The 21,217-nt window shown below is 42.6% G+C and overlaps 1 protein-coding gene across 1 annotated transcript in view; it reads left to right on the top strand.

The window, feature by feature from the left end:
* The window catches only part of GTF2F2 (general transcription factor IIF subunit 2), an 88,896-nt gene extending 72,851 nt beyond the window's left edge, over positions 1–16,045 (top strand). The window contains exons 7-9 of the mRNA XM_031047678.2: positions 3,006–3,105; positions 8,372–8,515; positions 15,163–16,045. Of these exons, the coding sequence (XP_030903538.1) occupies positions 3,006–3,105; positions 8,372–8,515; positions 15,163–15,282 (364 nt within the window). The 3' untranslated portion in view covers positions 15,283–16,045. The remainder of the gene's footprint in view (positions 1–3,005; positions 3,106–8,371; positions 8,516–15,162) is intronic.
* The last annotated feature ends 5,172 nt before the right edge of the window (positions 16,046–21,217 follow it).

Raw genomic sequence — 21,217 nt, 5'->3', positions numbered from 1 at the left:
GTTTGCCTCCTGAGTCACCGTGCTTCCCATTTAGATTTCCATAGTGGCATGTGGCAGCTGCAGTAATTGCTTGCTTTAAAAGTAATACTGGGAATATAATACATTTTTAGCAGACTGTGTTTTTCTAGAGACCACGTGAGATTTGTGAGTTGTGATTTGGAAACCTCTGGCAAGAAATCTTGAGGTACAGCACTGATATCTCTGAAATTTCTTCCAGAGACACGTACATTTGTAGCCAGTACATTTGTTAGTTGGTACATGTAGATCTTTCTGAAGTCCTCTGCCATTTCCCAAACAAACTTAGATTGTCCATTTCCATTTTCACTTGGCAGGCTTCCATTCTGGTTCCTAAGCAGGTCGGTTGTTCTTTGCTTTCAAGATGGTGTGCTGGGGAGCTTCACATGTTACACATGATTTCATTGCCATCAACCTTTGGAGGCCTCAGAGAAGTGCATTAGTTGTCCTACCCATTCAGTTTTCTACTGGTTTGGAAATTATCAGGTTAAAATAAAAAAGTTGGAATGCACATCCTGCATGGCAAGTGAAAAATGTTAAGGAATAAATTGCTGATGTTCTTTTATGCAAAGAAGGATTAATTTCTGGAAGAGGCACTAAAACGGGGGTTGAAATTTCCTGTGTTGTAATTTTAAAATGCCAGAACAGGAAGAGACCTTCACCACTGAGTGGTGTTCGAAGTTCGTGATAAGCTCTAGGCTAAAGAGCCATCAATTGTTCTCATACTCAAAAATCTGGTTTATTAAGGAGCTGGAGGACATTTGACATCACTATTCTAAAGCTTTTCCCTCTGAGGACAGTCCAAGGTGTTCAGTTCAGGTGTTTCAGTGTTCTGGCATTTCATCGTTGAAGGGCTAATGTTCTTTGGCTGTTTTCCTGAAGAAATGGAGGATATTGTGATTCTGTATTATAAAAGAGTAATGAATTTAAGCCCGGTGCAAGGAGGATCTAATCCTGCAGAAATACCACCATTGAAATCCTAGTGCTCCCCAAAATCTTGAGACCATTTGATGTATCTGAATATTGTTTAGAACCTTGCCTATTCTTACATGTGCTGCAGCTGTAATAAGGAAGAAGAACGTCACAAACCAAATAGCTAGATCTGGTCCACGTGAAGGTGGTGCAGTGGCGTTGGAGGGGAAAGGAGCCCCTTCTTCTGGAGCCACTGTCTCATGAACAGGAGCAATACCAGTAAATAGATTGGGCAGGAAATATCTTTTACAGAAAGGAAAAATGTGAGAGGGAGAAGATGAAAAATAGCAACAGTGGGGGAGAGGAGGGACTGGAAAACTCCCCCAGTCAAAACAATAGGAAAAATGGCGAAGAACTGCAAGAAAATATTTTTTTTAGTTAAAACCAAGCCATTTAAATATTTTAAAGGCCATTGAGACAAAAAAGAAAAAAAATAAACAATGTAGTGAAGAAAAAGACCAACTGGGAGAAAAGATACTGATTTAGCTTTAGCCTGAGCCTCTTTGTGAAACATGAGCTTAGAAGACCTTTGGAAACCAGATCAATAAAATCTTTAAAATCATTTAATTATATTGAAGGCCAAAAGATAAACACTCATGATAAAAACTTCTACTTTTATTTGCCAGAACAGGAGTAAAAGTTGTTCACTGCTCTTTTACCTTCCCATTGATTTTCCTTCAAGCAAATTAAAAACATGCTACATTTGGACAGAAGACATTGATGTACCTTCTCCTGATTTAGAAATGTAGAATGCAAGGCAATGGTCACTTAAGGGTAATTGAAACTATAGAACAAATGACAAGTCTACACAGATTCAAGAGGAAGCAAGTTTCTGTGTGAGATGAAACTGCCAGCAACTGTTGTCCAACAGTACTGGCGATGAAGTATAATTGGCTTTATTTCCAGTTGCTGCAACCAAAGAATTTATTTCTCCATTTACTGCTTACTTCAAATGTAATTTATTTCGTTTGTTCAGGTGTTAAATCAGAGCATGCTGGATTTAAATGTAGCTTTTGGGTGTGCATTATGTTTTTACAGAAAGACAAAAAAACAAACTTTTTTGTCTCAAACACTGGTTTTTAAGTACTGCCTGGTTTAGCGAAAATTGATTTTTCTGCCTGGAAGAGGCACTTCTGGAAACACAGTAACTACACTGCTGGTAGCATGTTAACTGCACATACCATAAAACTGTTTTCTATGAAGGGACTTTTCCTGTACCTTTCTAAACCTTGGTTTCTTGCATCTTCATTTCAAGTATTAGTTCTTGGAGTGCTAAACCTGAAGTAAACAGAGCACTCCTTCTACATGATCATAGATAAGCTTTAAATTACATGCAGATGAGCTTGACAAAATGCGTTCAACCTGTCACCTTCTCAGAGTCTTTCCCAAAGAGGACTGAAGGTCACCTATTGTTAACTCTGTGATTGAGACTTGATTATGCATTGGTTTGAACCTGGGTGGATTTCCCTGTCTTCAAGGTTTTAAAAGTGCTCGTAAAACAGTAATCTGTGCTTTGTACTATATGTGTATTATAATGCCAGAAGAAAGGCCAGGAGAATTAATAATTTTACATTAAAATATCAAAGAGAAGATCGTGGAGTCTGGCCTTTATTGTGCTCCATGAGTCAGCAGGGGTGGGTCAAAAGCTGTTTCAGCCCTCAGCTGGGCAATTCTGGGTTCATTTGGGTTGGGTTTGATCTTTTTTAATAGTAAGGTCTTCACTTCCACCTGAGCATTAGGCTCTTGGACTGAAATATGTGTTCAGAGATGGTCACAGCTGCTTGGTTTTCAGCATGTCGGTATCTTCTATAATACATAGTGTCCTAATAATTCACAGTGTACTCGAGCAAAAACAGTAGGAAAAATTTAATTCACAAGAGTGCATCTGTTTTGTCTTATGATTTGTTTGCATCTGACCTTTAATAAGGGCTGGTTCATACTTGCAGATTTTTAGAATTCTTCTTGAGTGTGTTCCTGTTTAAACTTTTTATTAATTCCCTTTTTCTTCTCTTTTGCAGGTTACAGATAGAAGAATCTTCTAAACCTGTAAGGCTATCACAGCAGCTGGACAAAGCTGTAACCACAAACTATAAACCAGTGGCTAATCATCAGTATAATGTAAGTAGCTTTCAGCATTTTCCCTTCTTCTCTTCAGGAGTAGTCTGGGTCAGGACTCACTGTTGGCCACTGTCTTTGGAAACACTCCTGTGTTATCTGGTTTCTCCCTCATTTGGTCTTCTGGGGATCTTCTTTCTGTCTCAAGACCAGTATCACCCTTGGGACTAAGGTCTCTCAATTCTGTGAGTCTCATATTACTGGATGGAGGGCAGACCACCTTCACCCAAGTCTTTTCTAGTGACTTTATTACATTCTTCCTCTAGTGTTTGTTTTTAAAATGTAATTTTAAAGTTTGGGGATAAAAGGCAGTTGTGGTTCTGTGCTATGAGATGTGGAAGCACTCCTTTGAGCCAAATAAAATACCATACGGAGGTGGGTAAAAGGCTTGAAAAGAATCATTAGTTCCCAGTCCTTTGGAGGAACTGACAAGTAAGAAAGAGTAACAGCTGATAATTTTTCACAGTTTCATACCTTCACAGTACGTGTTATTAGTATCATTGACTCTGTCAATATTACACCCACACTGCTGTTTCAGATCAGTTGATGTACATACAAACTATAATGTCTTTTTTCTTAAAGATCCTCTTTGAGTAATTTGTAAGTATGCATATATAATCCCTGTTACTCTTGCATGTGGGAAATGTTAAGTCATACTGAAAACGAGTCACTGTGTTAGTCATTTAAACTTTTACGCTTTTTATTAAGATTTTATTTACATAAAACAAATGACAATATGCAGGATGATATTTAAGCATTATTCTGAAAGGCAGTCTGTTTCCACAGAACCCAAAATAATCGTTTCTCCCTCATGGGACTGTTTTGTAGTAGTTACTGTTCAAAGCCTGATCTATACATAGATGATCATACCAATATAACTATTTCAGCTAAGGGAATGACATTTAACCAGAATAGTCACACTGGTATATCCTGCTATGCAAATGCAATTTTATATACGAGACTGTTATTTTCCTCCTTTCATTCTGGAAGAAGCCACGGTGATGTACAGCTTCTTTTTTTAGTGGGATATTGTGTCATTTCCCTGACACAAGCATAATTACCACAGCATGACTTCAACCTGGAGAGTCTTTCAATCCTCATTCCAGTTGCAAATTGCTGTTGTTGTATCATTACAGAAACCCAAGTCTTGTGTGAGCTTTAGAGGGTATAAGCAGGATGTAACCAGACTTCTTAAAAGTTATGATGCCCTTCTGTCCTAATTGCAATGTTTTTATTGGTTACATAGATGTCCATGCTAATGGAAATCTGTTTGCAGTGTGTTTACTTTTCATATCTAACTTAATAAAGTTCTAGTGGGAAAAATCTAGTAGGAATTGCTTGTACTTGAATCACTCTTGGCCTTGCCTTGACTCTAAAGGGCCAGGCACGACTACTTTCTACACCACCTTCCTTTTCATTGAGTCTTTTATTAAGGTTCAGATTAGATGGCTGAAGGGGTGTACAACTGGGAGAACAAGTCCATGAACTTTTTAAACCTCTTGGTTAATTTTTTTTCGGCCGTTTTCAAGAAGCAGTTGCTTTCTTAACACTGCACTGCTGGTAATCGTATGGCAACCCTGGTGGGGACAACTCACAAGGAAGAAGAAAAAATGTACAGACTACCACACATACTGATACATTCAGTCATCTTTTGGGGAGCTTCTGAGGAAAAAATACTAAATAAGAAAGAAAAGAGCACTAAATACTAGTACTAAAGAGTAAAAGAAAAGAGTACTAAATACTAAATAAGAAAGAAAAGAGTAACATTTCCTGAACAAAGATGATAGAATACTAAATGGGGCTTAAGCTTATGTACTCATAAATGAACATACAACAGGAGGGAAGAGGGAAATGAAATGCATGTAGATGGGAAATAGTCATAGCTTGCCTGAATACAAGGATGGGGAAAATGATTTCTTTTTTCCCCAATAAATTGTAATAAACCTACCTTTCTATTAGAAGAAGTTGCAATGCCAGTACAATATATGCTAGGATTGTAGCCTACCTTTTCTTCTCTGGGAAAGGGACCTTCATTTTCTTTGTATCAGTAAATATTACACATATATAAGTTTATGAGGTTGTGGTGTTAATATTCTTGCAGCTGGAATCTTTCTGTGACTGAATTATTGTTTGTAATACAGCAGGAAAGTACCTTAGTGGTGCTGGTTACCCCTTCAGAGGCTTCTTTGTGCTTTTCCCCTCTTCCTACTCTCCCATACTATAGAGGTTAGTACCTGTGCACAAGGAGATGGGAAAACCTTTCAGACTTATTTTGGGTGAAACTTCAGACTTAGTGTCACTTTTGTATCACCTCTGTACTAGCTGTCTACCAAAGCAGTGTAGTACATCAGATTCAGCATTAATGATACCTTCAGGAAGGCAATTTTGGCAGCTTTTCAGCAAGCTTAGCAACATCCTGGGAAGGTAAACAAAGGGAAATTGATTCCTGTATGAAGTCTTGCAGGGATACACTCACAACTGCTGCACTTAGCAGTCTGTTCTAAAATGGTCCTTCCTCGAAATCAAATCGTATTTTGATGCTTTTTAAATTTAAAAACCGTGCAAATTTAAATAAGTCTTACCATGTACATGTGTTCGGTAATACGAGTCTCAAAAAGTACTTTAAGCCCACTGCATAAAACATCCTGATTGCTCATAACAAGTTGCAAGGCAGCCTTTCATTTTTTTTTCATTCCTGTTTTCTTTACACCATAGGCATAAGACAAAAAGAAGAAAACAGCAACATATACCGTGCTTTTTCTCACTTCACAATGTGCTCCGTGGTTTTTATGCAGCAGTGGGAGCTGTTGCTGGAGTTCGAGGAAAATGCTGGAGTGTTTTCTAATTAAGATATGGGCAGCAGGGACACCAGCTGCAAGTAACTTTTCAGCAGAGGGAGGGTTTGGTATTCAATTTTTTTTTGTGAACTGATTTTATACATTAATCACATAATCACAGAATGGTTTGGATTGGAAGCGACCTTAAAGCTCATCCAGTTCCAACCCCCTGCCATGGGCAGGGACACCTTCCACTACACCAGATTGCTCCAAGCTCCATCCAACCTGGCCTTGAGCACTTCCAGGGATGGAGCAGCCACAGCTTCTCTGGGCAACCTGTGCCAGAGCCTCACCACCCTCACAGCAAAGATTTATTCCCTAATATCTAATGTAGATCTACCCTCTTTCAGTTTGAAATATTTCCCCCCTTGTCGTACCACTACACGCCTTTATAAAAAGTGCCTCTCCCGCTTTCTTGTAATTCATTCATTCTTAATTAATTAGTAATATTAAAATATCCACATTACATTTGTATAGGGAATACAAACACTCTTCTTTGATTTACTGTAGCTTGTCCAGAGAATGTGAAATAGAAGCTCCTGCTGGCAAGAGGGTGCTGAAGCACTAAAATAGTAGAGAAAGAAGAATGCTGGGCCTTGCAATTTACTAGGGGAAAAAATAAGTGACTGTGTTTTGGTTAAATAGGCCACTTAATGTTATTTTCTGTGAGACTGTTATTTGTGTCATTAGGATTTTAGACCGGGTCATGAAATAGTCCTGTTAGAGACCTAACTTCAGGGAGAGAATGTTGAGAATTTCCTTATTGTTCCTTTGTTCCCTTGTATGGGAAGCATCCGTTTTAAAGCGATTTTTGATCCTCGTGGAGGAAGTTGTACTAGTAGCTAGTTGCTAGCTAAGCACGTTTTCACTATATGTCATTTGAAGAGGTACAAACTGTACTGTGGATTTTTTGTTGTTGTTCACAGAGATTGTCTTGAGAGTCTGGGTTTGTGTGGAGAGGTTGTATTTTTTATAACACTAACATACAGCTGGAAAAGCAGACAAGTGTGTGGTTGCCCAAGGCCATCTTAGGTTTTAAGCAGAAACAGCAAGCTTCAAGCTACAAGTTGGCAACAGTTGTTCTGCATTCAGTTTAATAAGGTATATCTGCTTCAGGATTTGAAAGAGAAGGTTGGCTGTCCAGAGAGCTGTGAGGAATGGCAAAGTCTTCAGCCAGTTTGGGACAGATACCAAGATACAGGCTATTTTCACTGAGAGAGTAGGAGGGAGTTAGCTGGCAAAGAAACATAGGAAAAAATGAATTGTGCCAAAAAGCTAATCTGTCTTATTAAAAATAAGATTTTTAGTATCCAGTAGAACTGTGATTTTCATTTCTAGGCTTCTCTGAAGGTCTTCATTCTGAGGATCAGGTTCGAGACATGAGAGGCAGAACAACTCCCATACAGAATTATCTCACAGCCAGGCTTGTGTCCTTATTGGTCACGAGCATCTTTTCTGCTGTACAGTGTGCCTCTTCGGATTCACCCACACAGTGTGCCTGAAAGCACTTGATGGTTATATGAATTATATTGCCTTCTGGGTCACCTTTGTTGGTTCCAAGGAGCTTCATGGTTTTCTGGTATTGAGGATGGTATTGGGGGTGGATGGGGTGATGTGCTGGGAGATGTTGGTGATTGGGGTTGGTTTGGGATGTGCTGGCCTGTGCAAATCTTTCTTCTGGTGATTAATCTGAGGAAATGCTGGAAGTATTTTTGGAGGCAGTCTTCTGCAAACTGTAGTAATTAAGTACTTTTTAATACTCATTCTGAAATAGGGTGATGTGTGGCAACAAGAGGCCTCTATTTGCTTGGAATAGGGTTTTTTTGAGCACTGCATGTGCTACTCAGGTTTCACTTGAAGGGATACCATCTGCATGCTCAAAGTGTGTCTTCACTTGGTGAAGTTTGGTTTTATATTGGTGGAGTGATTGGCTTGAGTGCTGTTTCTGGAGCAGATGGCACAGTGTCCAAGTGCCGTTTGAGCATCCTTTGTGCAGGTGGTTGTTATGATAGTGGATGTAGCCATGCTGGTCTGTGGGTTTTCTAGAGAATGGCATTTTGTAGATTTGAAATTTGACATTATACCACAGAAGCTGATACCAACAGAGGCGGAGTGAAAATACTATCTCAGTCTGTATTCCTATACTAGTACTAATTCTCTCTCCAGGTTTGGGCACATCGTGCAGGCTGTATTCCTGAGGCTGGTTAAAGCAGAGATACCTATCTGAAAAGCTTAATTGTACTGAGAACAAAATGCTTAGTTTATGTTCATAAAATAACATTTGAATGCTCAGGAGAAAATTTTCCAGACGAAAAGCACTGAGTCATTGAACAGTGTTTTATGAAATAGGTTGTTTATGCCTTAATGTTCAGCACTGAGAATTAGACAGTGTTACATATGAATGTCTTTAAGATGTGTTTTGCATTTGATAGATTGAGTATGAGAAGAAGAAGAAAGAAGATGGAAAACGGGCTCGAGCTGATAAACAACAAGTGTTGGACATGCTTTTTTCAGCCTTTGAGAAGCATCAGTATTACAACATTAAAGACCTGGTGGACATAACCAAACAGCCAGTGGTATGTACTAGCTGTCTTGTAATGTAACTATTTTCAGTAGTTCCTATTGTGTGTATTTTCCATATCCAGAAAATAGTTTACTATGTATGCCTTTGAAACAGCTCTCTAAAACAGAAATCGGCTTTTAAGTTCACCATCGTAAGACTCTGTAGGAGTTGCAGTGAGTATGCTTTTTCTTGACAGAGGTGGTTTAGACAACCTAAATGGTTGCTTTAATACTAGAAACCAATTTCTGTAATGCTCTGAATGTCTCCCATGATACTCCTGTCCTCACTGAAGTAACAGCCTAATTCTGTTACTGTTGGCAGTAAAGGGTGTGAGTAGTCAGCCCCTTCCTTCAGTTTCTGAACTTCATCTTGGCATAGCAACAGGAGTTGCTCTTTTTCTGTGGGTCTAGAAAACTGTGTTTCATGTGACTAGTATTAAATGCACTCATTATCCCTGGTAGGAGCTCAGCCATCATGTCAGCCAGCACCCCCAAAATCACTTGGTTTCTTTCTCAAATAGAATAATTTTTAGACTAAGAGTTACAGGGTTGATACATGGGATTTATTTTTGTTTTTTAAAAACATTTCTGCTGTTTGTTTCCACAAACAGGAAAAGCATGAAGACACGTATTCACGTGCAGGTTTTGTTATCCTGCAATATCTGACAGCCCTTTCATCTGTGAACCCTAACTTCCCAGTTCTTTCCCTCCTTCCCCTGTTAAAGCTTTCCTTGAGCAGACCAGGCAGCAGATGGGGGAGACAATGACATGTGAAGTGTGTTTGGTGCTTTTGATGTTTTTCACTGCTAACTTTAATGCCTGTCCTAAACTCCGCTGCAGTTTCCAGAAAACTTAAAGGGACTTAATTATGTTTGAGTCTAAATGGAGCAACAATTTCAAAAGTTCTTAAGGCTAAAACAGAAGAAGGAGCATTAACAACTGGATTATGGGAAAAAATATTCCTCTGTAAGAGGGGGAAAATGGAGATGTTTACTAGTTTTGTCACTTCACATTTAGGATTAAGTGGCTCTGTATCAGAGTGTATCAGAGGATTTGTATAAGATGCACAATCTGTTTGGTTAAGAAGCTGCACGAAGATGTTACCCAATTCAGACATAGCAGGTTCATGGTGTTCCAGTACCTTGGGAGAAACTACCTGGATAATGTAGTCATGTCTTCTATTTCATTCCTTTATCTAATGAGTCAACTCTAATCTGTGTGGCCAGAAGGTGTTTGAATCATGGGAGCTGAGAAGGAAGAAGGAACGGGAGGAAGATATGGAGAGAGTGGCAAGAAAATTTAAAGCTTTTTTATTTTTGTAGGAGATAGGTGTGACAGTCACTATGTTGATCACTTTGAATGTAAGTAGGTGCAGATTTATCCTGTTATCCCACCCAGCATGACTTCAGCTCGAAATAGTCACCCACAACTACCATTTAAGCCACAGGAGAACAAATGTTTTCTTCCTCCTGTGATGTGATTTACCTCTTAAATGTACCAGTCTCTGCATCAGCTCAGAGGAGCCTGTGCTTCTAACACAGATTTCTTCATTAAGCACCAAAAGTTGGGCAACATTAATCCCAATTTTTGTCTCAGTCACTGCTCCAAAGATTAGATTTATAGGGTAGCTATTATATTAGATACATAGAGCAAAATACCTCACAGGAATACTTCTGTTACACTTACGATGAATTTCTATGCCTATCTATGTATCTCTGCTGTCATCATATGCTCCTGAATATATTCTGCCTGTAGTATAGTGGATCTGTCCTGGTACTTTCATCTCACCAAATCTAGCCTTTGTGGTTTTTGTTTTTTTTTTTTTTAATCATTATAGCAATAAAGATATAGTAAAAGGAAATTGGAGACTAATTTGACCCAACATCACATGTGATTTGGGCTATATTTTTGCATGTGTGTTTCTTATTTGAGTCTCTCTATTGATGGCTAGAAGTCCTGTAGGGCTCCTGAGATTAATCAGACCATTAAGCCCCCCCTTCACTGAGTGGAGTTTTGAGTCTCAGTTTTGAGCTATGTGTGAGAGTTAAGGGGTTTGTGTTCATTACCAGCCAGGTTTTTGACATAGGTGTTGGGGCCTATCCAGGTTCTGCAGACCCTCTGAGAAAATAAAGGACCCAGATTTTCTTCCTGATGCCTTTCTTCAGCCAGTATAGTGATAAATTCAGAACTATCTTTTAGTGCATCATCTACCCTACATCTAAAGCTATCCTAATTTCCCATCTGGGTTCCCATTAAAAACTTGTGTAGGGAATTGCTAATAGCATCCATTTCCATTTAAAAATACTATCTCTCTGTTCCTGCCACTCAGCTGCTGTTTGCTCTGTGTGTGAGCACCCCTGGTGCTGCCGACTGCAACCTCTGGTGTGCAGCTATGGGGATGTTACCTGAAAATGAAGTATCCATTCCTAATGCCCACTGTGACTTTATTGTTTGCAGAGAGCTATAGCTGACAAAAAAAAGCCAAATGCCAGCAGGTGAACAGGCATGCGTTCCCCACACTGTACAGAGGCTGGCTGTTAATTAATCTCTGCTGAGCGCTCACTGCTTTATCTTCTGTCATACTGTCTAAGATTGTCTGGGTATGTAATTTCTCCTCCCAAGTTTTTAAATGTTGAAGTTATTTTCAGACGTGAGGGAAAAAATGCTGCTGCTGTCTCCTTGGCTCCCATTGAAATGAAGTTGTAGGTGCTTACCTCACTGGTTGATAACATTTGAAACACATTTGTCTAAGGGAATTAACATCCTTATTAGCGAAGGAACAAATAAATAAGGTTATTTTTCTTACATAATGGTAAATGTAAATAGTGAATGAAACCCTTGCTACAGAGTATGTTGCATGTTACATGGGGAATTGGTGCCATCTTTATTTTGCGATCATGAAACCAGTGAGCCTATTCTGAACACAAACTATTACTGTATTTAGGAAAGCTGGGTTTATTTGTTTTCCTTTCTAATGAAGAATAAGAACGCGCAGTAGTAGTCAAATCTGTTGCCACCTACCCAGATGTAAATACTGAGTGATCCCTGGAAATAGTGCAGTAATTCTAGATTTGGACTTGATGGCTGAGAACATAACATGCTTTTTGTGTCAGCAGTCAAATACTGGTGAAGAATGGAACCAGTGGTCTGGTGTGAGCTGTAGTTTTCAAAATGGGGCAGGTTGTTTGCAGCTTTTTGTTGTGTTTCAGCTTTAAGTAATGGCTGTCCTAAATACAGTGGGGTCTTTCCCTCAGAGTTTCAGAAGGGTTTTCAGAGCTCAGAGGTTAACTCCTTTCTCAGAAATCTTTGTCCCCTAATTCTATAATAACATTTCCCTTTCTATGTAAAGAAATCATGAGGGAAGGTGTAACAAAGCAGAAGATGCCTTAGATGTACAGACAGCTTGCCTACAGATTAGCTTCTGTGTTAGAATTACATCTATATAAACATATTGGATCCCTTTCAGAGAGAAACTGTGGGCCCCGGGTTAGCACTCACCAGGCTCTAAAATTCAGTATTTGGCTTTACTGGAGGAAGTGGAGAATATCTCTTGATGACATAGCATCAGACTGAGTAGTCTTAGTTTCTCCAAAATGGATAGGCCAACCTGGCACAGCACAGACCCAGGTGGAGGGTCCTGGTTTATGGAAAGAGATCCCACAGGAAAATCGTAACATCCTCTGAACTCATCTCATCAAGCCACTTGCTCTCAAGTTCAGTACAGCAGGTTTATCCCTGATTTTTGTCTAAAAGCTCCAACAGTTCCATGTTATGTGTGCACACGGAGTGATTTTTTGGGTTAACACTCTCTGCTGCCCTCCTAAAACCACTGCTGCTTGTTTCCCCCACAGCAGAGATGGCCAGCAGGAGATCCTCAGTTGGTGCAGCTCACAGTCTGAGCTTGGGGTGCCCTCACTTGTGGCACAGATGTTACCTCGCTCTTCACTTTAGGTTGGTTTTGTTCCGTTTTGTTAGTCTGTGGATCCAGAACTCTTGGAACTTTTGTTTAGAGAGAAACAAGTGCCTGGGGAATTGGGCCTGAAACCCAGTCGAAATTAAAAGTGATCTTTGTATAACTGGGTGGGTGATTTGGAGGCATGAGCAGCTAGTGAGAGGTGAGGACTGCCATCACCCAAAGATAGTGCCACAGAACAGCAGGAGCCATGAACCATGCAGCTGTAGCAGTTTCGTTCTTCCTGAGCCCTGCAGCATCGTCACACCTTGTGACCTGGCTTCCCAGGTGCGGACTAGATCTTTACACCAGGAACTGCATATCAATGTACTAAGGGACTAAGTGCAATTATGCTTTTCCCAACTCATTAATCTGTCTGTGTGGTCTGGAGCAGAATTTAACCTTGTATCTGGGTGTTTCTTCCACCCCCTCACCATCTTTAGAAGGGTCTGTCAGTGACACTACTGAGAGCTCCAGAACCTCCCTGGGCAGCCTGTGCCAGTGCTCTGCCACCTGCAGTGTAAAGTTGTTCTTCCTCATGTTGAGGTGGAGCTTCTTGTGTTTTAGTTCATGGCTATTGCTCCTTGTCCTGCCACTGGGCACAACTGAAAAGAGTATGGCACCATCCTCTTGCAGCCTGTCTTTGAGACACTTAACATGCATTAATGAGATCCCCTCTCAGTCTGCTCTTCTCTAGACTAAACAGGCCCATCTCCCTCAATCTTTTCTCGTAAGAGAGATGCTCCAGACCCCTCATCATCCTTGGGGCCCTTTCTGGTAACTCCTTGTCTTTCTTGTACTGAGGAGCCCAGCACTGGACACAGCACTCCAGATGTGGCCCCACCAGGGTTGAGCAGAGGGGGAGGATGCTCTCCCTCGCCCTGCTGGCCACACTGCTTTTCACCTGCTTTCATCACCTTTAAGAGATGCGTTGCACAACAGCAGTGTCATCACCAATTGCTGTGTAGCGGGCACATTCATGAATAATAACAGCATCTCTGCGCTAGTGGAGACGTGGGAAGCTGTGCTGAGCTGTACATTGTTCTCCTGCTGCCACCTGCTGGGGTCTGCATTGTGCACCCTCGGGGACTGATGAGCCATCCCCGCAGTGCAAAATGAACTACTCCTGCGCGCAGCTCAATGAAAAGAGCCCGAGAAACTACTTTGTATGTGCAGTCTGATGGGGTCAGCTTTCTTCTTGACAAAGACCCCTCGTTGCTTTGATAGGTTTTCAAGAAGAATTCTGCTCCATGAGTCCACCTGGAGCCTCATCATTAGTGTGGGATCTGGAGTTTTGTTGCTTTGTCAGTTTTTGATGTGCACTTGGAGAGTGAGTAATGATCAGTTTCTCTCAAAGAGACTTTTTCTGACTGACTGAGAATGGGAAATAAATAAAAATCCCAATTTTCCCACTTAGCAAAAAATGGGCAGAGTGTAAGGAAGTGACTGGGCAATCAGTCTGTCCTTTTGTCCTGTAGCATCAACAAATACTTGCTTTTTTTGATGAGTTGAAGATGTTGCTATTTGAGCTTAGTGGGACTGCAGGTACAAAAGATACAAGGATTCCAGTAACCCCAGGTCAATGTATGCACTCAAAAGAGGATTAAATTGCTCAGAGTAAAGCAATCATGAATGTAATGTGGGGATTCTTAAGCTGTGGTCTGCAGTTGCCATGGCGATCTACTTGCATCAGTCGCCATTAATATTTAAACAAACAAGCAGGCAAACGGCTCTTTAAAAAATGAAACAAATTATGGGTGTTTATTATAAAGGGTAAAGGAGGGTGCTATTAGCGAGCTGTCTGCTGCTGCAGGTTATACTGCTGGTGTCACTGGGGGGGGGGATGTTAATTACTTTCCCTACCCTTCATATTTGAATATATTAGAAAGTTCTTTGGCACCTATTCAGCTCTCCTCTAAATCTTACCTAGTAAAATGCTTCAGGCTTCACACAAAAGCATGAAAACCAACAGCTCCGGGCTTTGGTGGGGTCTGAGTAAGGCAGGGAGTTTCAAGATAATTCCAACCAAAGCAAGACAGAAAGCCAAGAGCTTGGAGGCATCCAAGCAGCAGGAAAGATGCATGAGATAACTTCAAGCAGCTTCCAACACCTGAAGTGGCTACAGGAAACCTAGAGAGGGACATTTTACAAGGGCATGCAGTGACAGGACAAGGGGGGATGGCTTTGAGCTGATAGGCAGTATATTTTGATTAGATATAAGGAAGAAATTCTTCCCTGTGAGGGTGCTGAGGCCCTGGCACAGGTTGCCCAGAGAAGCTGTGGCTGCCCCATCCCTGGCAGTGCTCAAGTTGCACGGGGCTTGGAGCAACCTGGTCTAGTGAAGGTGTCCCTGCCCATGGCAGGGGGTTGGAACTGGATGACTCTTAAAGACTCTTCCAACTGAAACCATTCTGTGGTTCTATAACCTCAATATTGCCTTTCCAGAGGCACTGGGAACTTCATTTCAGCAGCCTGTGGAGCATCCGCCTAGCTAGTACCTGCCTCTCTGCACCCCAGCAGGTCTGTTGCTGCCAGGGGGTTGAAGCCTCAGTCATTATCACACAAGTTTGTGCCCATCAGCCCACCTTGCTGCCCAGTGACATTTGATGATTATGAACCAAGTCGGTGTGATGGAGCAGATCATGAGATGCTGTGTAGGAGCCATGGTGATTGCCTGTCTGTATAATGTGGATTTTTGTTTCCTTTCAGATCTACTTGAAAGAAATTTTAAGAGAAATAGGCATCTACAACGTGAAGGGGACCCACAAAAACACATGGGAGCTGAAGCCAGAATACAGACACTACCAAGGAGAAGACAAGAGTGATTAATGATGGCATTTACAAAGCAAAAGGGAATTCGAGTGGTTGCACTGAGGGAACTGTGGTGGGTTTACAGACAGGACTGAACACAGCAACTCTGCAGGTCAAATCAAGGCAGATACTTTGTTATTTTCCATAGCTTTGATGATTTTATCTTTTTTCTCCCAAGGGATATTTCTTGTAAGTTTCTACAAGTGTTTTGTCTTTTGACAGGAAAAAAATATTTATAGAATAAACTTGGTTTAGATTTATCCTTATTAGAAATCCTTTGAGTTCTGATCTTACTTTTTCTTGGTAGCTTTGTGGATTTTCCAAGCCTCAGTGACTTTGAAGGAAACTGTCCTAGAAGAACCTGTAAGTTTGTGTGTTTGGATTCCAGCAGAACTAGGTTAATGTTATCCCTTCTGCTGGGATCTGTCAGGGCTTCATCTGCAAGGCTGCAAAGGTACACACAGCCCTTTGTATGCTGTTTGGGTGGGTTGGACATGATGCTCCTTTTGGGATCAAGCTTTAGGAAGAACAGCCACAGCTGCCGTGCTCATCAGTCTTAGACTTCATGGGAACAAATGAACACAGCTAAAAGCCCTAAAGAGAAGACTGTTTGATAGGCAGGTCAGTGACTCCTCCAGGTGATTGCTGAGAAAAAAAGTGAAACGTCTGTCTAATAAGTGAGTTCATCAAGGAATAGATTTCTCTTCTGTTTTGTTTTGATGATGTTACATGTTTTATGTTGAAGCATATCAATAAAAGCATTATTTTAACTTGTACCACACAATGTTCTACATTATTGACTGAACACAAGTTCTGGTAGGGTAGGTATGATGCTTTTTTATTGCTGGCTTTGCCACTGGGTTACTGTGTGTTTTGGACAAGATGGCTTGAGGTATTTGTGTCTCTGTTCCCCCATTTTTGGAATGCACATTGCAGGGGTTGTCTGTTCAGCATCCTTTTTGGGAGGGAGCAGGGAGGCAGATGGGATGGGACTACTTCATTTGATCCTCAAAGCTTTTAACTTTAGAAAAGAAAAAAGGCAAAGAAAACATTGGAAACCCCTTGTTGGTACACCTGTAAATGAAGCAGAAGGTGAGGTTTAACAGCACAACTTTCACATTCCCTCGGGTCCTTCAGGTGTGTGCATCCCTTCTGCAGACACTAATAAAACAATAGGTTTGCATGAAAAGCTAACAGTCCATTACTGGTCCACTTGGAAGCAATTAAAGGTTTGGAGCAGGGTTAGATGCCTTCAGAGGTTTGTGAAACAACCTAGATCCTTACACACAAGTCACACATTATTGCTCAATTCACTTCTCCCTAGAATTGCTTTTGTGTGTATGTATCTCTCCACAGGAACACTTCCTGCTGGTGCTCAGCTTCCTGTTCCTGCATGGAACAGCCAGTTCCTAGAAGGTGGACTGTAGGAGGTGGACTGCTGAGAGTTTTGGAAGAGCAGGCCACATTCCATGTGCTTTCATAAATAACTCATTGACTCAGATCTCCTCAGGTTCTCCAACCAGGACCCAGCTTGATAATGGCTGCGGGAGATACCTGAGGATGCCAAGAGGAACCCAGGAAGTCAGCCTTCATGTCTTGCTATGGTATGTGATGTACCCCCGAACAACAGCCAAAGCCTGCACACATTGCTGTCCTCCTTGTGCTGTTCAAGTCCTCTGAAGACTTGCATTTGCAATCATGTTGGATGAGGACTTCTGCTTTCCATGTGCTGGGCTCCTCTGTTGGATTAATGTCCTGTTTGAGCAGCTAAGGTACCTAGAAAATCTAGGTTAGCTTCTCCCTTACATTGCTTTTCATGTGGTCTTCTAAAATCATGCAGGGCATGCAATCCTGGTATAGTAATGTAACTCAGTGCTGCAGGCAAAAACGACTGCTGTTTCAGAAGGAAAAGGCTGCCTTTAGAGGGATCGCAGCAGGATTAGCTTAGCAGGAATGTAGTTTTGGTTTTATTTGAGTTTACTGCCTCACAATTTGTGTTCAGTTGAGAGGGACCTAATCAGTCAGTGTGAAATGGCAGAAGATCTAAGTGAAGTACGTATTTTATTGATCTGCAGAGTGCCTTTGGACAGGGTAAACAGGCTCTCCTTAGGAGTAATGGAAATGTGCAGAGCATGCTGGGGTTTATGGGTTTTACAAAAGACTGATTTTTTATGGGCATCATTACAAATGTGGAGAGTGCTAGAAGTAAATGAGCACTGGAGTCTTCAACCAACAAGGAACAGAAGGGTTGGGGAAAGCCAAGGTGCCCTGGTTTGTTTGGAGCCGTCTCTGGAGTAGCACCAGGCTTCAAGATAAAATGGGGAACAGTGAGGAAACTGTATTTCACAAATGAAACTAGGGAATGCTATACCAGGATAAACTAATAAAAGATACCCAGTGGCCAGTCCAGCAACCAGGCAGCTCCTGCAGCACTCTTTTACCTGCTTCCTGTGTTAAAGGCTTTCTAGCTTGTTGGGGTGTGACTGGAATTTTAGCCCCTAAAGCAGCCACTAAATCCATGTGGCATGAGGGAAGGGTACAACTGAGCCCCCAGAGATGCTGATCTGGGGACTGAAGATGCTCTCATGTGCCAACACCAGGACCTGTGCTGTGCGTTCAAGCACACTGCTGGTTCCTGCCTGTTGGGAGCACATAGTAAGCATGGAGGTGGAGCTGTTAGGTGCTGTTAGCAGATCACCATCCAGCCTGCAGTCACCCCATGAGGTCTGGCAGTACAAACCGTCCTAGACAGAAGCAGCAGGGTAGACCCTCTGCTGTGGGCCCCATATTCTTTCTTCTGCAGTAACTCACGGCACTGTGGGACTGGTCAAACTTCATGCAGGGCTACAATCATGACTTGGTATTTGGGGCAGCCTCATCTGGACCCAGCACTTACCAACCAACAAAACCTCTCCAGCTCTGCTCCGCTTGTTGTGCAAGGGATCTTAGCAAGCACTGTTAGCAGGATGGCAGGATTGCCATCTGCCAAAAGGGAGGAGGTGGAAGCTCGTAGGCATTCAAGTCTGATTCCCCAGCCCCCACATTTGGATTAATTTAAACCCTGAACTCACAGCAGTGATGAACACTGATTCCCTGCTGGTCTTCCCATGTGCTGCTGTCTCACTCTGCTTGTGCTGCTGTTCTTGAGTATTAGTGGTCAAAACATCAGTCCACATGCGAGTCCCGTAGGCACGAGCAGAATTATCAGTGTGCTACGTGCCATTAAATGAGACTAAAGCCTACTCCCTAGCACCAATACTTGGCACTGGTGAGGCCGCACAATTGCCTGAAATGTTGTAGTGAGGTGAGGTCACTGGTCTCTTCTCCCAAGTAACAAGTGTCAGGACAAGAGGCAGCAGCCTCAGGCTCTGCCAGGGAAGGTTTAGACTGGATATTAGGAACAATTTCTTCACTGAAAGGGTGCTCTAGCATTGGACCAGGCTGCCCAGTGAAGTGATGGAGTCACTGTCCCTGGAAGGGTTCAAAAACTGTAGATGAGGCCTTTAGTGAGATGGTTTGGTGGTGGACTTGGCAGTGCTGGGGTAACTGTTGGATTTGATCTTAAAGCTCTTTTCCAACCTAGGTGATTCTGTGATTCTCCCAAATGGTCACTTTAGTCATGAGAAGCTTCATAGTAGGTAAGCCCAGGTGGTACTGGCATGAACATGAGCTGATGTGAGGCAACTGTGGTGCAGCTGCCCCTGTCAAGACATTGCTAGCTGCCATGATCCCAATGGATGCTCCCTAAAAGCCATCCATGCTTTGAGTCAGCTATGCATTGTCTTCAGCTGCATGGAGTTGGCTCCAGCTGAAGGTACCTCCTGCGTGTGTCAGCTGAGCCCACCCACATCCTCATGTCCCTGTTCCAGGACGGAATTTTCATTACTGTGTTTAGTGAGAATGCTTTGTCAGGAGTCACTAACACAGTACCAGAGCTGAGCTGTTGCTCTGGGCTCACCTGGATGGTGGCTCTCCTTCCAAGAGCTGTGGTTGGCTACAACCCACCCCTTTCCTCACATCAGTGGCAGGACTGGAGGACCTTCTTGGCTCTCAGACTGAGTGTGGGTACTGGGCTGCAGGGCCAGCCTTCTCAGGGAGTGTTTATTTATTCCCACAGGGATGACAAACTGAAATAGGAAAGATCAAAAAAGGCTCTTTGCCAAAGAGCTCAGCCCCCAGTGCTGCAGCAAGTGTCTTCAGGTACACACCTCTTGTCTGGCTTAAGGTCAAACTCTTCCACCTTCAGCTCTCATCAAACTCAAAATCTTTTTGAGTTCATTGCATTGGAACAAAGAATTGAAGTGCAGCCACCTGAGAAGGGCTTTCTGCTCCTGATGGTGTTACACAAGAGGTCTGGGCTTCTGCAGACAATGAGTCTGCAACTACAGCCAAATAAATAGAAGGGAGAAGCTGCTGTAGTTGGTTTTCAATGTTGTAAGGAAGAGAATGACAGTTCCTTTCCCCCTCTATCCCATTAATTAGTTTTACCTCTGGAGCTCATTCATGAGAGTGGGATTTGTACAGGGACATGAGCACCTCCAGGAGGCAGGGGAAGCTTCCAGCAGCTCCAAGACAGGTAACCAAGTACCAAGCAGAAGAACAACAGGCAAGGGCAGAGGCTTGATTAAAAACAATGAAGTGATGGAGGGTCTTTCCTCAGCCTCCTGGGCCTATGTCTGCATCCATCCAACTGCTTCCACCAGTTCACTGGGGGTGAGAAATGAGACTGACCCAACCTGGGCTTCACACATCTGTTTTTCCAGAGGCTCACAGAAAAGCCAGTATGGATTCCTGGAAAGCCTCCCTTTGCCACCCAGCCAAGCCTGGAAAAGGCTATTCATAGGAAGAGGCTACACATCGTCCAGCAATGGGAGAGGCTGCAAGCAGCAAGGGCTGTGTCCATGCAGCATCCACCAGCACAAGCACCCCCAGCCACATCTCCCTCCTGTGTCTTCCCAAAGACTGCAGTAACAAAGGTGGCCATGAACACAAACCCCTTCTACTCATGGGCAGCTGCAACTTGCCCATTCAGCTTAATACTCAGGTGGGTCTATGGGGGTCTGAAGACTCTTAAGCCCCACCATAATGGATGAACTGGATGTGCTGCCAGATGGCTGCTGGGCCAGGGCAGCTCAAGCCAATGGGTAAAGGGTTGCACTGACCCTCTTAAATGCCTTTTTGTGGGCAGCTTGACCATATGGCTGCAGGCCAAGAATCATCAAACCCCGACTCAACTGGAGGGGCCAAAGGTGCCCAGCTCAGGTGCAGACACTGCTGTAAGAAAAGGAGATGAACCCCAGCCCCTGAACTAGCCTATTCCAGTAGCAACTGCAGTGTTTAGCGTGCTGAGCATCTAGTGAGCAAGGAGGGAACATCCAACTTTACATGGCCTTTTCTCAACTACTCTATTACAAAGAATTTGGGAAGTTAATCCTTAAATCATTTCTGGACATATGATTCTTTGGACATTCCCTATGAAAACCTAGCAGCTGTATTGCTTCAGCAGGGCTGCCAACATGCGCTCACCTTGCTGAGGATGGGAGGAAAGGGGCTGCACTCTGAAATGCCAGCTCTGCTTCTTCTCACTGCTGCTGGTGGTAGCAGCAGACCAGAAAGTGAATCTCAGCTCTTGGCTCCCTGGATAGCAGGAGGCTGCAGAGAAACTATTGCTCAGCATTTTTCTCACCACATTCAGCCACTGCATCATCACTGAAAATAGTCTAAAAAGGGCTCTTGTGTTGCTTTTCCTTTCTGCCTTAAGTAGAAGGTGATGAATGCAGCTCTAATGGCTTGAAACATACATCAGCTATGCTTATCCTCACCAACGTCCTCCTACTCCTGCATAAAAGACTTCCAGATCACCAGGATTTGCTGGCCCCCAGCCCTGGCCACAGCCACTTGGCTGTGCTCTTTCCTCAACAGCTCCCAGCTGCAGCTACAACCAAAAGGCAGC

This window comes from Melopsittacus undulatus, chromosome 2 (genome assembly GCF_012275295.1).
Source record: "Melopsittacus undulatus isolate bMelUnd1 chromosome 2, bMelUnd1.mat.Z, whole genome shotgun sequence".
NCBI lineage: Eukaryota > Metazoa > Chordata > Aves > Psittaciformes > Psittaculidae > Melopsittacus > Melopsittacus undulatus.
The sequence above is the reverse complement of the archived record's forward strand: the minus strand, read 5'-3'. Positions and strand labels throughout refer to the sequence as shown.